Source organism: Salvelinus namaycush, chromosome 6 (assembly GCF_016432855.1).
Source record: "Salvelinus namaycush isolate Seneca chromosome 6, SaNama_1.0, whole genome shotgun sequence".
Taxonomy (NCBI): domain Eukaryota; kingdom Metazoa; phylum Chordata; class Actinopteri; order Salmoniformes; family Salmonidae; genus Salvelinus; species Salvelinus namaycush.
The window spans coordinates 43214815-43229312 of NC_052312.1; the positions used below are offsets into that span (position 1 = coordinate 43214815).

Consider the following 14498-nt stretch of genomic DNA (forward strand, 5'->3'; position numbering starts at 1 on the left):
CCGGACAGTTTAGTCCTGTGTGTTTGGACTGGTATTTTTCATGCGCCTGTGTGTTGGGCATGACCGTTTTCACTGTCGTCAGGAATAAAGATCCACGTTCTGAACTAACCTGCTCTCTGCGCTTGACTCCTCCACCCAGTAATCCTAGAGGTTGTGACAATTGGAATGGATTTATTAATAATATCTGTTGGAAAAAAGTTTGGATGTTGCCACACACATACCTACTTCTAACAAAATTAAGGAAGTTTCCTTTAAAATTAGTAATAAAGATTATCCTGCCAATCACTATATGAAGAGGTTTAAGGAAAACATCAACTCAAATTGCACCTTTTGTAATGACCACCCAGAAACAGTGTTGCATCTTACTTTGGCATTGTATTCATGTAAGAAAACTGTGGCAAGACATCATTAGATTTATAATTGAACACTTTTATTAAGGTTTAACACTATTGTGGAGAGATGTACTGCTTGGATTCTTTACCTACGATAGGAATAAGCTGAAACATTTTTATGTAATTCATTATTCATTTGGCCAAATTTCATATTCGAATGTAAATTTCCAAACAAAAAATCTAATTTTCTTACCCTACAAAAAGAAATTGAACTGTATTTTAAGACAATGAAATACTCTACTAACAAAAAAGCTGTTAGAATTATAAGTGTATGTATGATCCTTAAGGTCCTTGTGTAATGTGATATTGTACCCCCTAGCTCAATTGTCCAGAAAGTACATGTTCCCTCATGTACTTTCTGTATTGATTTGTTGTTAATAATTATTTATTTTTTTAAACACACAGCTGCCTGTGCGGTTCGCTACAATATATATATATATATATATTTTAAAAATGTAATACGTTTTGGGTGGAATATCATCATTCTACTTTGTTAGATCTGTGGAAATATATAGTGCAACCTGCTCTTTAATGTGCGTGCGTGTCTGTCTGTCCATCCACAGGCTGTGTGCAGGGTAAGGCTGTGGACTCACTGTGTCCCCTGACTACAGGGTCGAGTCTTGGTCGGGGCAAGTTAGCAGTGCTGTCTCCCTCTAACGTCTCCGTGTTCGACCAAGCAGTCAGACTCACCGACGCCAACCCCCGCTGTAGGCTGCACATTGTAGGGGTGAGTCTCCATACACCCCCTCACCCCCCAAACACACACACACACACGTGTTTGGGTCTTGTGTAAGACATGTGTTTTCCATTTTCCACTCCAATGGGTGGAGAATTTTGGGCTGAAAAGAATCATAGACATTTGGGTTCTGATGCAGCCAGAAAACAACCGCTCTCGAGGTGAGTGGTACACACACTGCCCCTTGCCTCAGTTCTGCAATTCTAATACAAGTGAATTAGTATGTTGTACCTATGTGACATCTGTTTTTGGTTAGACAGTATCCTGCCTTGGCTCTCTCAATGCTCATTGTTTTATTGGTTGGGTCTTTTGTGTCAATAGGTTTAGCTCTACTCTGCAGTGTAACTAGCTCTCTCCCTTTTTAAAAGTGCTCCCTTCTCCTTTTCTCCCTGTTCGCTAGGCATCAAGGACAGCTTCATCCGTAGGTTCACCCAGCAGAGTCTGGGGGGCTACTTTGGGCTGAAGAGTTACGCTAAAAAAACAGAGGACCGTGAGTTGGAGGGCAAACTCTCCATGGTGGAGAAATACAACAGCTCAATCCCTGAGCTGGTGGAACGCCTCTACAGCTGCACAACTCTCCATGGTGGAGAAATACAACAGCTCAATCCCTGAGCTGGTGGAACGCCTCTACGGCTGCACAGAGAGAGAGGCCCAACACGCAGGTACACACACAGTTACATACTGTACACACACTGTACAGAGACACATGCACACAGGTACATACTGCACACACATAGACACACACACACTCACCACTGTACAGACACACAGAGTTGTGAATTGCTGTATTTGTATTTGAGAGTCTGATCTTTCTCATTTGTATCAACCCTCCCCTGCTGTCTGTCTCTTATCTCTTAGATTTTATCCTGGGGACAGTACATAAGTCAAAGGGTCTGGAGTTTGACACGGTGGTTATCACTGATGACTTTGCTAAGGTGCCCTGTGCCGCCCACAACTTACCCAGACTTTCCAGCTGCTCAGGAGGTGTGTGTGTGTGTGCAATCATTAGGCAATCAAACCTATCCAAATACCAACTCTTATCTAAGGCCAAGGACTGTTTGCATTGGTCCACGGCCTACGCAAAATCAACATTGGTTAATTTAATGTATACAGTCCAGATTATAGTACCAATGTTTGTTAGTGGCTGACTCCACTGTTTTCTCCCTCGTCCTCTAGGTGACATCCCAGACGATGAGTGGAACCTGCTGTATGTGGCGGTGACTCGGGCCAAGAGCTCTCTGGTCATCACCAAGAACATCACCAACATCCTCACGCTGGCTGGGGTGAGAGCACTGATCACTGGAGGCTGGTGAGTGGAGGATGGCTCATAATAATGGCTGGAAAGGAGTGAATGGAATGATATTAAACACATGGTAACCATGTTTGATTCCATTCAGGCCATTGTTATGAGTCGTCCTCCCCTCAGCAACCTCCTCTGGCACTGACCCCCTCCACTACACTCATCCCTCTTCACTTCTCTCTCTCTATTCGTCTACTCCACCCTCTACCCCTCCATCACTCTCTAACACACTCCTTCGCTCTACTTAACTTTCTCCTGTTCCCAGTCTTTCTATCTGTGTGTTATTTCTCAAACACCGTCTCAGAGAAATGTACAAGCTGTTCATTGAAGCAGGATGTTGTGGTAATGTAATTCTGAGAGCCTCATTCCTCTTTGGGTGACATTTATGTGACGCTCTGAAGATTTTCACCCTCCAGACATTATTTCCAAAAGGACTTAATGATGAAATCCCTATGTATGTTATGCTGTGAATTGGAACATGAAATATGTGTCTCTTGTAGATTATTCTGACGTTTTTCATATGATGTACCCAATGACTAATGAAAGCTTGCTATGTCCTCATTGAGATTATACAGAAGTGTTCAATATGTCTTATTTATACACTTGTGTAATATTTATGAAATGCATATTGTTATATTTGGTAGCACTTATTTGTTTTTTCCTTTGCCTCCAACCCCCTTCGATATGTAGAACGGATGTGGGTGGGGCCAGGTCTACATAAGGGTGCAACTTTCAAAAAATCCCAAAAGCTCTGACGAAGGCCGTGTGGCAGATACGTAAAGCTTATTAAATATCGGTGATACTATCAAGAGCAGTGTGCGGTTTCCTTTTTCCTTCATGTGTGTTATTTCTCAAACACCGTCTCAGAGAAATGTACAAGCTGTTCATTGAAGCAGGATGTTGTGGTAATGTAATTCTGAGAGCCTCATTCCTCTTTGGGTGACATTTATGTGACGCAAATGAGCACGTCACTGTGCAAGTAAATGTGTTCCAATTGAATTTGTGTTCTGTGAAAGCCTCCTCCCATAGCCTGGTGGTCTAGTCTGTGTTGTTAGCCAACCCTCTGTGTGTATGGCTTGACAGTGATTGGAGAGTAGGAAGCACTACAGTATGGGACCAAGGCTCAAAAAGCTTCTCAGAGCAGGAGTGCTGATCTTGGGCCAGATCCACCTGTCCATATAATTATTTTCCTTGTGATCTAAAAGGCAAAACTGATCCTAGATCAGCACTCCTGCTCTGAGACTCTTTGTGAATACGGGACCAGGCTAACTCCTCCCATGGTTAACACTTTAACTTCCTGTTGTTCCCCAGGAGTACTTCCTGAGGACAGAGTTGACCAGCGCCCTGCTGACCGAGGGCCAGCCACCCTGCTGCTCCGTGCGGGAGTGTCATAACCACATCATGCCCGACTGGCCCCTCGCCATGTGCAAGCTGCCACTCCAATACGTAAGGCCCCGCTTCCTCCTCCCTACCACCATACCACATTCTGATTTGCAATGTCTCTCAACCAGACCTGATCATTTCAGACAGGTGTGGGTGCAGGAGGTCTAGAAAAATTGCCCACATTCCACTAACAGCTAACCAGTTAGACCTGTTAGCCAACTGTCAGTCGGTCAGAGGGCCCCTACGGGGAAATCATGTTATCACTATTACATTTAGTGTGCCTGAGCTGTGCTGAGGCAGTGAATGTTAAGTCATGAAAGGGATTTAGTACATACAGCAGTTGTAGTTGAGATGGTGAACTCCTGTCTATTACAGCACAGGGCAGGCAAACGACAGGTCAAGGCAGGCAGGGGTCGAGTAGTGGGGTAAAGGTACAAGACTTCATAGTCGTGTCAGGCACAGGTCGGTAATCCAGAGTTGGGGTAAAGTTACAGTATGGCAGGCAGAATTGTCAGGCAGGCGGGCTCAGATGGGTCAGGCAAGGGTCAAAACCAGGAGGGCGAGAAAAAGAGACTGGTGAAAAGCAGGAGATGAGACAAACGCTGGTGGACTTGACAAACAAGACGAACAGAGAACACAGGTATAAATACACAGGGGATAATGGAAAAGATGGAAACAGGAGACAAAGGGCTGTGAGACATGGGTTTAACTCTGGACACATGAAAGGTGGGATGTATATGAAGGGTACGGGGCAACAGAAGACAAACAGCAGAGGGGATAATCATTTTGGAGATGGGAAATGGCCCTATAAACCGGGGGGAGAGTTTGTGGGATTCTGCCCGGAGGCGCACATCCCAGGTGGATAGCCATACCTTCTGCCTGAGACGATTACCGGGGAGCCGTGGTCCAATGGTGATCTGCTTGACGTCGATACCTGGAGGTGGTCTTGAGGGCCGACCGGGCTCTCTTCCAGGTACGACGACAGTGGCGGACTAACATCTGGGCAGAAAAGCGGGGGCTGCTTGGGGAAAAGCGAGGGCTGATTCCAGGGAAAGGTGTTGCAGGCGTATCCGACCCACCCCAGCTGCTGGCTCCAGGAGGTGGCGTTGGCGGAGACCAGGCAGCGTATAGTAGTCTCCAGATCCTGGTTGGCTCGCTCCGTCTGGCTGTTGGACTTGTGGTGGAATCCGGAGGACAGGCTGGCCAATGACCCAATGAGGGTGCAGAATGATCCATGGACACCATGTCGACCGGTGTCCATGGATCCGGAAGACGTGCTGCACCATGAGCTGTGCCGTTTCCTTGGCAGAGGGTAGTTTAGGGAGAGGAATGAAGTGGGCGGCTTTGGAAAACCGATCCAACACAGTCAGGATGGCAGTGATGCCATCAGATGGGGGATGACCCGTGACAAAGTCCAGGGAGATGTGGGACCAGGGACGTGAAGGACAGGCAGAGGTTGGAGGAGACCAGCCGGAGCTTGTCCGAGTCTTGTTTTGTGCAAATGCGGAGACGTCAGGGACCATGGTGGGCCACCAAAAGCCAGGGTCCGGCAGGAGCCCGGGTGGCAGGCAAGAACATCTGGTTATCTGGGGCCAATCCACCACCGTTCACCTTCCCGGGATCCATCTGGACACTCCCAGCAGAGATGATGTGCCCCAGAAAGGGGATGGTGGAGCGATGGAACCCTCACTTCTCTGCCTTAACAAACAGCTGGTTCTCCAGGAGGCGTTGAAGAACCTGTCAGACGTAGAGCACATGTTTTTGGGGGGAGCGTGAGAAGACGATGTCATCAATGTAGACGAAGACGAACCGGTTCAACATATCGCGGAGAACATCATTTACCTGAGCCTGGAACACAGCAGGGGTGTTGGTGAGGCCAAATGGCATGACCAAATACTCATCGTGGCCGCTGGCCGTGTTGCTGGTGGTCTTCCACTCATCCCCCTCCGCACGAGGTGATAGACGTTCCATAGATCCAGCTTGGAAAACATGGTGGCACCCTGGACCGGCTCGAAGGCTGAGGAGATGAGTGGTACCGGGTAGCGGTTCTTCACCGTTATGTCATTGAGTCCCCGGTAGTCGATGCACGGGTGCAGGGTCTTTTCCTTCTTCTCCACAAAGAAGAACCCTGTGTCGGCGGGAGAGGACGAATGACGCAATAAATCCTGCAGCTAGGGAGTCCCCAATGTAGGTGTCCATAGCTTTGGTCTCCGGTCATGACAGTGAGTACAGTCGTCTCTGGGGCGGAGTAGTGCTAAGGAGGTCAATCCCGCAGTCATATGGTCGGTGCAGTGGAAGCGAAGTGGCCCGGGCCTTGTTGAACACCTCCTGAAGGTCCTGGTACTCCGCGGGAATGGCGGAGAGGTCCGGGGCACCGTCAGAGCCCCCAGGAAAACATCCCGGGGTAGGTTGCGCTGACTTCAGACACTGGGCGTGGCAAAAACGGCTCCAGCCCATGATGGCACCAGTCGACCAGTTCATGAGGGGATTGTGTCGCTGGAGCCAGGAGAATCCCAATACCACGGGAATCTGAGGAGACTTGATGAGCAGGAATTGAATAGTCTCGCTGTGATTCCCTGACACCCGTAGGTTGATGGTAGTGGTAATATGAGTGACCCAGCCTATAGCGCGCCCGACCAGCGCTCTAACATCCATGGGAATGTTGAGGGGATGTTCAGCTCTGAAGCTAGGGTAGCGTCCAAAAAACTTTCATCGGCACCAGAGTCAATGAGGTCCTGGAGAGATTTAGACTGGTTTCCCCACAGCAGAATGGCATTAACAAGGTGGCGAGCAAGGGAAGCAGGAAAGTTCTCTATATGTCCCACCAGAGTACTCGCTCCTACCAGTGTGCCTGGTCTTTTTAAAGGACAAGAGAACACAAAATGACCAAGTGTCCTGCAATATAGACAATTCTTCGTGTTGATCCTGTATTGCCGTTCCGCAGGCGATACCCCAGCTCTACCTAGTTGCATAGGATCGGGAAGCGGTCCCTCAGCCGTCTTCGGCGACTTTCGGGGAAGGTCGGTAAGCCTCGGGTTCTTTCGGCAACGGAATCGTCGGGGACTTCCGGGATGACTCGGAGGCAAATTGAAATCCCTGGACGTGCGAGCGAAGTTGAATTACCTCTCCCTCCGTCGTTCCCGTAGTCGCCAATCGATTCATTTGGTCAAAGAGATGAGGGAATCGAGATCCATAGGTAACTTCTGAGCTGCATGTTCGTCCTTGACCTCCTCCGAGACGACGTGCAGGAACATATCAAACAGTGCTTCCTAGTTCCAAGCACTCTCCGCTGCCAACGTTCAGAAATCCACCGCATAGTCTGCCACACTGCGGGAGTCCTGTGCAGCTTCTCTCCCGGAGAATGGGGCTTCAAAAACCTTCTTCACCTCCCCCATGAACCCCTCCAGACTAACGCATATGGCCGGCTGTTACAGCAGTAGCCCAGGTAAGACCCCTCCCGGACATCCGCGTGATAGGCTATCTTGGAGCGATCCGAGGGGAAGGAGGAGGGCTGAAGCTCGAAAATGAGGGCACACTGAGCTAGAAACGTCTGACAGGTGCTCGGCTCTCCATTGAAGCGTTCCGAGGGAGGTAAGCGGGGCTCCAGAGAAGGTGGAGTGACCGATGAGACGGCGCTGCTAGCAGCTGGGTTACTGAGGGTCTGTGGGGTTACCACCGTGGTAGGTTGCCTCCCAAACAATCTGCGGAATTGCTCCAGCAAAATGTCCAATGCCCGGTCATGGCATTCAGGCAACGTTTGAACCCCCTCCATAAGGCCTTGAAGCAGTTCCTCGTGCCTTCCGCTGGTGGCTCCTTGGGAGGAGATGGTGTCGCGCAGCTGGCCCAGGTCTGCTGCTTCAGTCAGTGCCCGTTTGCACTATCAGGTTTGAAGGTAAGACCCAGATGCAGACTGTGTCGAAGTAACAATTTTAATTACAGCAACAGGGCAGGCAAACAACATGTCAAGGCAGGCAGGGGTTTAATTAGCAGAGTAGTGGGGCAAAGGTACAGGACGGCAGGCTCAGGATCAGGCAAAGTGGTCAGGCAGGCGGGCTCAGAGACAGGACAGGCAAGGGTCAAAACCAGGAGGGTGAGAAAAAGAGAGACTGGGAAAAGCAGGAGCTGAGACAAAAAATGCTGGTAGACTTAACAAGACGAACTGGCAACAGACAGAACACAGGTGTAAATACACAGGGGAAGATGGGCGACACCTGAAGAGGGGGGTTGGAGACAATCACAAAGACAGGTGAAACCGTGCACACCTTTGACTTCCTTTGTGACCTTATCGAAAGCAACAATCCTATTGTCCTCTGACCAGACAATGCAAATCTTCCCAAGATTTCGGGTGCTTACTCGGTGCCAGTGCTTTTGACAATTGGCTGCAACACGATGTCAATTAACAGGATAATGGCGGGTGCCGCTTCTCATACAAATGCTGTTATTTTATCTAAAACATCAGGTGTACGCCGACCGCAGCTAAGTAACTCATGCAAAGAGTTATAGCGCAATTATATGTTTTATCTCCAGTACTTTGCCATGATTGTCAGTTATGTAGCTGCTCTACTGATAATCTCAGTGCGTCCTTGCTGGGATGACACAATCAGTCTACTACCGGAGAATATCAACACCAAACACATTGGTTCCACGGGAGTGGACAGTACACAGCATACCATAATGTTCTGAATAATGGCCAAGTCTACCTCGCTCCCTATTCCACTGAACCGCTTAGGCGTAACAAACACAAGTCCAACATTTATCGGAAACTTTTAAACTACCTGTTCACTACCCTCCTACTCTCCGGGGATGTGCAACTCAATCCTGGGCCTAACATCACCGAGCCAGCGATACTCACCGGAGTGGAAAGCAGTGGATGGCCTCGTCCACTGATCGTCGCCGCTGTGGAAGTGGGTGAGTGCTATGGTCCCATGGTTTCTCTCGACTCACCCGGCTCCAGGATAGATTTTGACTCTTCAAACATACCCAAGTCGCTATATGCGATCCCTGATTATGCTTCTGGTACGCAAGCTGTTTTAATTAGTTCCCCGCATCCAGTGCAGGCGAGAGGGATTGTTAATTGCGCTACCGAACTGCCCCTAATCAAAACGAAACAAAACGGCCTAAACCCAGCCGCCAGAAAACACCGAAAATTAAACTTTTTTTTCAATGTGTCAATCACTCTCGAGTCATCTGGGACCCACGAGCTAAGCCCAAGGGACTACTAGGGGGGCACTTGAACATTTGTAGTGTCATTCCAAAAAGTGATCAAATTCAACATTTACTCAGACTCCAACCTTGACTTCCTCTGCCTCTCAGAGATATGGCTCCTTAAAAACTCTCCATATGCTGCTTTGATTGTGCCTGGCTACAATGTTTTCAGGAGAGACAGGATTGAAGGAGGAGGAGGGGGTGTGATGATTTACATTAAAGAACATATCCGATGTAAACAAATTGAGTGGTCATGTGATAATGAACTAGAATGTATTGGCCTGAACGTTACACTGTCTCCCCAAATGTCTTTTACCCTTGGTATGTATAGGCCAACATTGGTATGTATAGGCCACCTTCCACCAAAAGTGTGTTTTTTGATCAGTTTAATAACATGCTTAGGGAATGTGACTTTGGGAAAGAGGTCATCTTAATGGGAGATTTTAATATTAATATGATGACAAGTCTTGTAGGAAAACCCTCAAACGGATCACTAATACCTTTTACCTTACACAGCTAGTTAAAGGGCCAACCAGGGTGACTTGTTGCTCTAAAACACAGATTGATTTGGTGTTCAGTAATAAACCAGAGAGAGTGACTAAATCATTCAATATGGTTACTGGGCTATCTGATCATAATCTGACACGTATAGCCAGAAAGCTGTCTAAGAGCAGGTTTAACCTCTCTACTGTTAGAAAGCCGGATCAACTAAGAATACCTAAGAGTGAATTAAACTATTTTGAAAACGCAATTAAGGGAATTAACTGGAATGATCTCTTGTCCTATACATACGTGGAAGCTGATAGTCAGGTTTTTCTATCCACAATCCAGACTACAATAAATGGTTTCCTAAAGAAAATAAAATCCAAACCTGGCCAAAAGAGCACTCTTCCTTGGCTAAATGGAGAAATCTGGAAATTGATGAAAGAACGAGATTCCGCTCTAAAAATAGCCCTAACATCCAAATTAGAGCATGACAGACGTAGGTTTACCATGTTGAGAAATAAGGTGATGAAAGAAATCAGACAGGCCAAGGCAAACTTTTTTTATTAACATAATTGGTGAAGCAAAGGGAAATTCTAAATTGATCTGGGAGAATCTAAAAAAGTTAACAGGGAAAGACCATAGTAACACTGCAAAAAAGACTAGAAATCTTGGTGAATAACAATCTAACACAGGATGCAGTCGAAATGGCAATAGCCTTCAATTCCTACTTTATTGGTATACTGGTTTCTTGGGCTCAGTGCTAGTGAATGACGCTCAACCTGTCTTCATCATAAGGGAGGTTTCTGAGTCAAAGGTGAACAAGGTGATTCGCTCACTAAAGAACTCTAAAGCCAAAGATGTGTTTGGGCTGGACTCTACCTTTTCTTAAAAACTACAAAGAGTCACTCATTGGCCCCATTACTAAGGTCACCAACACATCTATTGGTCTCGGGGTGTTTCCAAGGGTATGGAAATCGGCCATAATAACGGACATCTTTAAATCAGGCGACCCTGCTGACGTGAGTAACTACAGGCCCATTAGTATACTACCTGTGGTGTCAAAGGTTGTTGAAAAGTGTGTAGCAGAACAACTGATTGCCCACCTCAACAACAGCCCCTTCACATTACACTCCACAGAAACGGCCAACTGCTTTCTTCTGGAAAATGTGAAGTCCAAGATGGACAAAGGGGGAGTTGTTGGGGCTGTGTTTCTGGACCTAAGGAAGACTTTTGATACTGTTAACCATGAGATTCTCATCACAAAATTGTCCAAGTTCAACTTTTCCCCCGATGCCTTGAGATGGATGAAATCATACCTTGAAGGCAAAACTCAGTGTGTCAGAGTGAGCAATGAGCTGTCGCCCACTCTTAGCTATGATGTGGGCGTGCCCCAAGGGTCAATACTGGGGCCCCTCCTGTTCAGCCTGTACATTAATGATCTGCCTTCTGTCTGTACTGGGTCTGAAGTTCAAGTGTATGCAGATGATACAGTGATATATGTGCATGCAAAGAGCAAACAACAAGCTGCACAAGAACTCACTACTGTAATGGTCCAGGTTACAAAGTGTCTCAGTGACTCGTGTTTGCATCTCAATGTGAAAAAAACTGTTTGCATGTTCTTCACAAAGAGGGCAACAGATGCTACTGAGCCAGATGTCTGTGTATCAGGGTAGAAGCTCCAGGTGGTATCTGATTTTAAGTACCTTGGCATCATAATTGATTCCAACCTCTCTTTTAAAAAGCAGGTGAAAAAGGTAATTCAGATAACCAAATTCAACCTAGCTAATTTCCGATTTATACGAAATTGTTTGACTACAGAGGTAGCAAAACTGTACTTCAAATCTACGATACTCCCCCACTTAACACACTGCTTGACTAGTTGGGCCCAAGCTTGCTGTACAACGTTAAAACCTATTCAGTTGGTCTACAAACAGGCTCTCAAAGTGCTTGATAGGAAGCCCAATAGCCATCATCACTGTTACATCCTCAGAAAGCATGAGCTCCTGAGTTGGGAAAATCTTGTGCAATACACTGACGCATGTCTTGTATTCAAGATCCTAAATGGCCTGGCTCCCCCTCCACTCAGTATTTTTGTTAAACAGAAAACCCAAACATATGGCGGCAGATCCACAAGGTCTGCCATGAGAGGTGACTGTATAGTTCCCTTATGGAAAAGCACCTTTAGTAAATCCGCTTTCTCTGTGAGAGCTTCCCATGTCTGGAATACACTGCCATCAGACACACATAACTGCACCACATATCACACTTTCACAAAATGCATTTAGACATGGCTAAAGGTCAATCAGATTTGTGAACATAATCCCTAGCTGTGTGTTGCCGCTTTCCATGTTGTCGTCTGTAGCTTGTGAGGTGTGGAAACACTTTGTTGCTTTTATGAATTTTGTCTTGCTGCTTTTTGTTCTATGTTGCTCTGTCTGTATGCTACGTCTTGCTTGTCCTATGTTGCTCTGCGTGTGCTCACTGCTCAATGATTGTCTATATTGTAATTGTTTTTAATAACCTGCCCAGGGACTGCGGTTGAAAAATAGCCAGCTGGCTAAAACTGGCACTTTTACTGAAACGTTGATTAATGTGCACTGTCCCTGTAAAAATAAACTCAACTCAAGAAACTCAACTCAAACAGATCAGGGTGTGACATTGTGTGTGACTGACTGACTCTCTGTGTGTTGTAGATGGATAGTGCAGACGATGGAGGTCCTATGTGTGGGGCGTGTGTGTTGCAGCGTATCGGCCCCACGGCCAGTCTCCTAGCCTCCCCAGAACTGCTCAAGGTCCTGCCAGTGACGGAGGAGCGCCTGAACCTGCCCATCAACTACGCTTTGCTGATGGCTCTCTTCTGAGGGGACACGCTCACGTACTCACACACTTAACATGCTGCTTGAGCTGTTCTGAAAACACACCCACACAACATGAGACATGAACCTCTCCACTGATGTTGTCTTGGGGAAAAAATCAGTCTGCGAAATAGGCATTTGAACTAGCCAATTATGGACCAGAAGGTAACAGTGTGGAACAGAGTTACTCAGCCAATCTCCTAGAGACACTGACAATGTGGTACCCTTGATGATGATTGGCCTAGAGCTGCCCCCCATGATCTCTGTTAGTCTAAAGGTGTGTTCCTTGCTAATTTGGATAAATGTTTGGGGCACAATGCCATTGTGAAATCTATATGTCTTGTTTTTTAGTGGTTATATTTTGCTGCGAAGAAAATGCACAAGTTCAGTCCTGTCTTTAAGTACGTCTCATTTTCTACTTTACTTTTTAAAATCTGTTTTTATTTGTGATGTCTTTTAAAATTATAACAAAAGAAACATTTGTCTTCAGTTTGAGTACTTTGAGGTTAACAACATAAGCATTATCATAAGTCATGTCCATTGTTTCCATAAAGACACAGTTGCCAATACTCTAATGGAAATGGTAAAGACAAGTATTTGTGGTTAATTTGGAATGCAATATAAAGTGCAAACTACCATATAAGGAATAGGTGCCTTTTGGAATGAGACCTGTGTCTGTGTTTGAGAGGATCAATACCGCTATGTTTCATGTCTACATTGTTTTCCTGTGTTTGTAATCAGATTGTACAACAGCTGATATTTTACAGTTAACACTGTAAAAGTGGCAATCAGTGTTATTTCCTGGCCCACTATGTTAACGTGGGTCGTACTGGGGTACGGATTAAAAAATTCCTCAATCTGCCATTGACGCCCATTCAAATTATTCCTAAAGTTGCCTAGTCCAATCTTGTTCATTCTCTAAAATAAATGCCATGTTTTCTCATTAGCTGGGAATGTTGTTTGAAATGTTCAATGCAACATACTTTGGTGATATTGTTATCAACCTACTGCATACCCCTTTAAAATATAAAAGTGTTCTATTAGCATGCAAAAACTCATTAAAACAGACTGGTAGAAGAGCTAGCATTCACTGGTTGAAGTTTAAGTAACCTTTGATTGTAATGGAGTTGACTGGTGACTATGACATGAATATACACTTAGTTTATTAGGTACACCCATCTAGTACCTGGTCGGGCCCCCCTTTGTCTCCAGAACAGCCTAAATTATTTGGGGCGTGGAAACATTGCTCACTTGGTATCAAAGGACCTAACGTGTGCAAGGAAAACATTCCCCACACCATTATACCACCGCCACCAGCCTGTACTGTTGATACCAGGCACTATGGGGCCATGGACACATGCTGCTTACGCCAAATCCTGACTCAGCCATAAGCATGACACAACAGGAACCTGGATTCGTCAGACCATGTGATGTTTCCCCACTCAATTGTCCACTGTTGGTGATTGCGTGCCTACTAAAGCAGCTTCTTGTTTCTGAGATACTTGTATACGCTCAGTCTCTTAGGTCACTCGTTTTGCATATTCTAACATTCAATCGTAACTGAGTGCCGCAATGACTGTCTAACTGTTTTATGTAGCAAGCCAAGGCCACTCATCTCACTGTCTGTAGGAGTGAACCATTTTTGTGAACGAGGTGGTGTACCTAATAAACTGACCAATGAGTATATGATTCACAACATTTGGACAGGAGCTATAATCCAAATTTAAACTATGTGTGTCCATATTGCTTGAATTCAGGCTTGGCTGCACTGCTTTCAATGGGGAAAGATTGCTTCTGTGATTTTTGTTCATAATGTCACTTTCCCGGGTGGAGTTTTGGCTTGCCTGGTAACATCACCAGGCCGTATACATTAATATAATAACAAATAGAGTTCCAAACCTCTCGGCTAATAACAGCTACTTTTCAGATTACATATCCCTCCCATTAGACCACTCTGTGGTTAATGCACCGCTTTGGTGCCCTTCCCTCCCTACTCAGACAGCAACATTCTTGCTTGAAAAATAGTTTTTTTGCTAAAAATCTATTTTTCTTTGTGACATTTACATTTAAGTCATTTAGCAGACGCTCTTATCCAGAGCGACTTACAAATTGGTGCATTCACCTTATGATATCCAGTGGAA

The 14498-nt window shown here is 46.0% G+C and overlaps 1 protein-coding gene across 1 annotated transcript; it reads left to right on the forward strand.

Moving 5' to 3' along the window:
* The first annotated feature begins 1214 nt into the window (after positions 1-1214).
* Positions 1215-13300, forward strand: LOC120050064 (F-box DNA helicase 1-like). The gene is made up of 6 exons (XM_038996688.1): positions 1215-1289; positions 1529-1790; positions 1987-2112; positions 2305-2411; positions 3740-3874; positions 12196-13300. Exons 2-6 carry the CDS (start codon positions 1709-1711, stop codon positions 12361-12363), a joined length of 618 nt encoding a protein of 205 aa, XP_038852616.1. The 5' UTR covers positions 1215-1289; positions 1529-1708; the 3' UTR covers positions 12364-13300.
* The last annotated feature ends 1198 nt before the right edge of the window (positions 13301-14498 follow it).

What these genes read in the sequence shown, in the direction of transcription:
- LOC120050064 (XM_038996688.1), top strand. Translation starts at nt 1,709, where the DNA reads ATGGTGGAGAAATACAACAGCTCAATCCCTGAGCTGGTGGAACGCCTC. An exon ending in GAGAGAGGCCCAACACGCAG is followed by an intron (nt 1,791 to 1,986) that starts GTACACACACAG and finishes CTTATCTCTTAG; the next exon opens with ATTTTATCCTGGGGACAGTA. An exon ending in ACTTTCCAGCTGCTCAGGAG is followed by an intron (nt 2,113 to 2,304) that starts GTGTGTGTGTGT and finishes CTCGTCCTCTAG; the next exon opens with GTGACATCCCAGACGATGAG.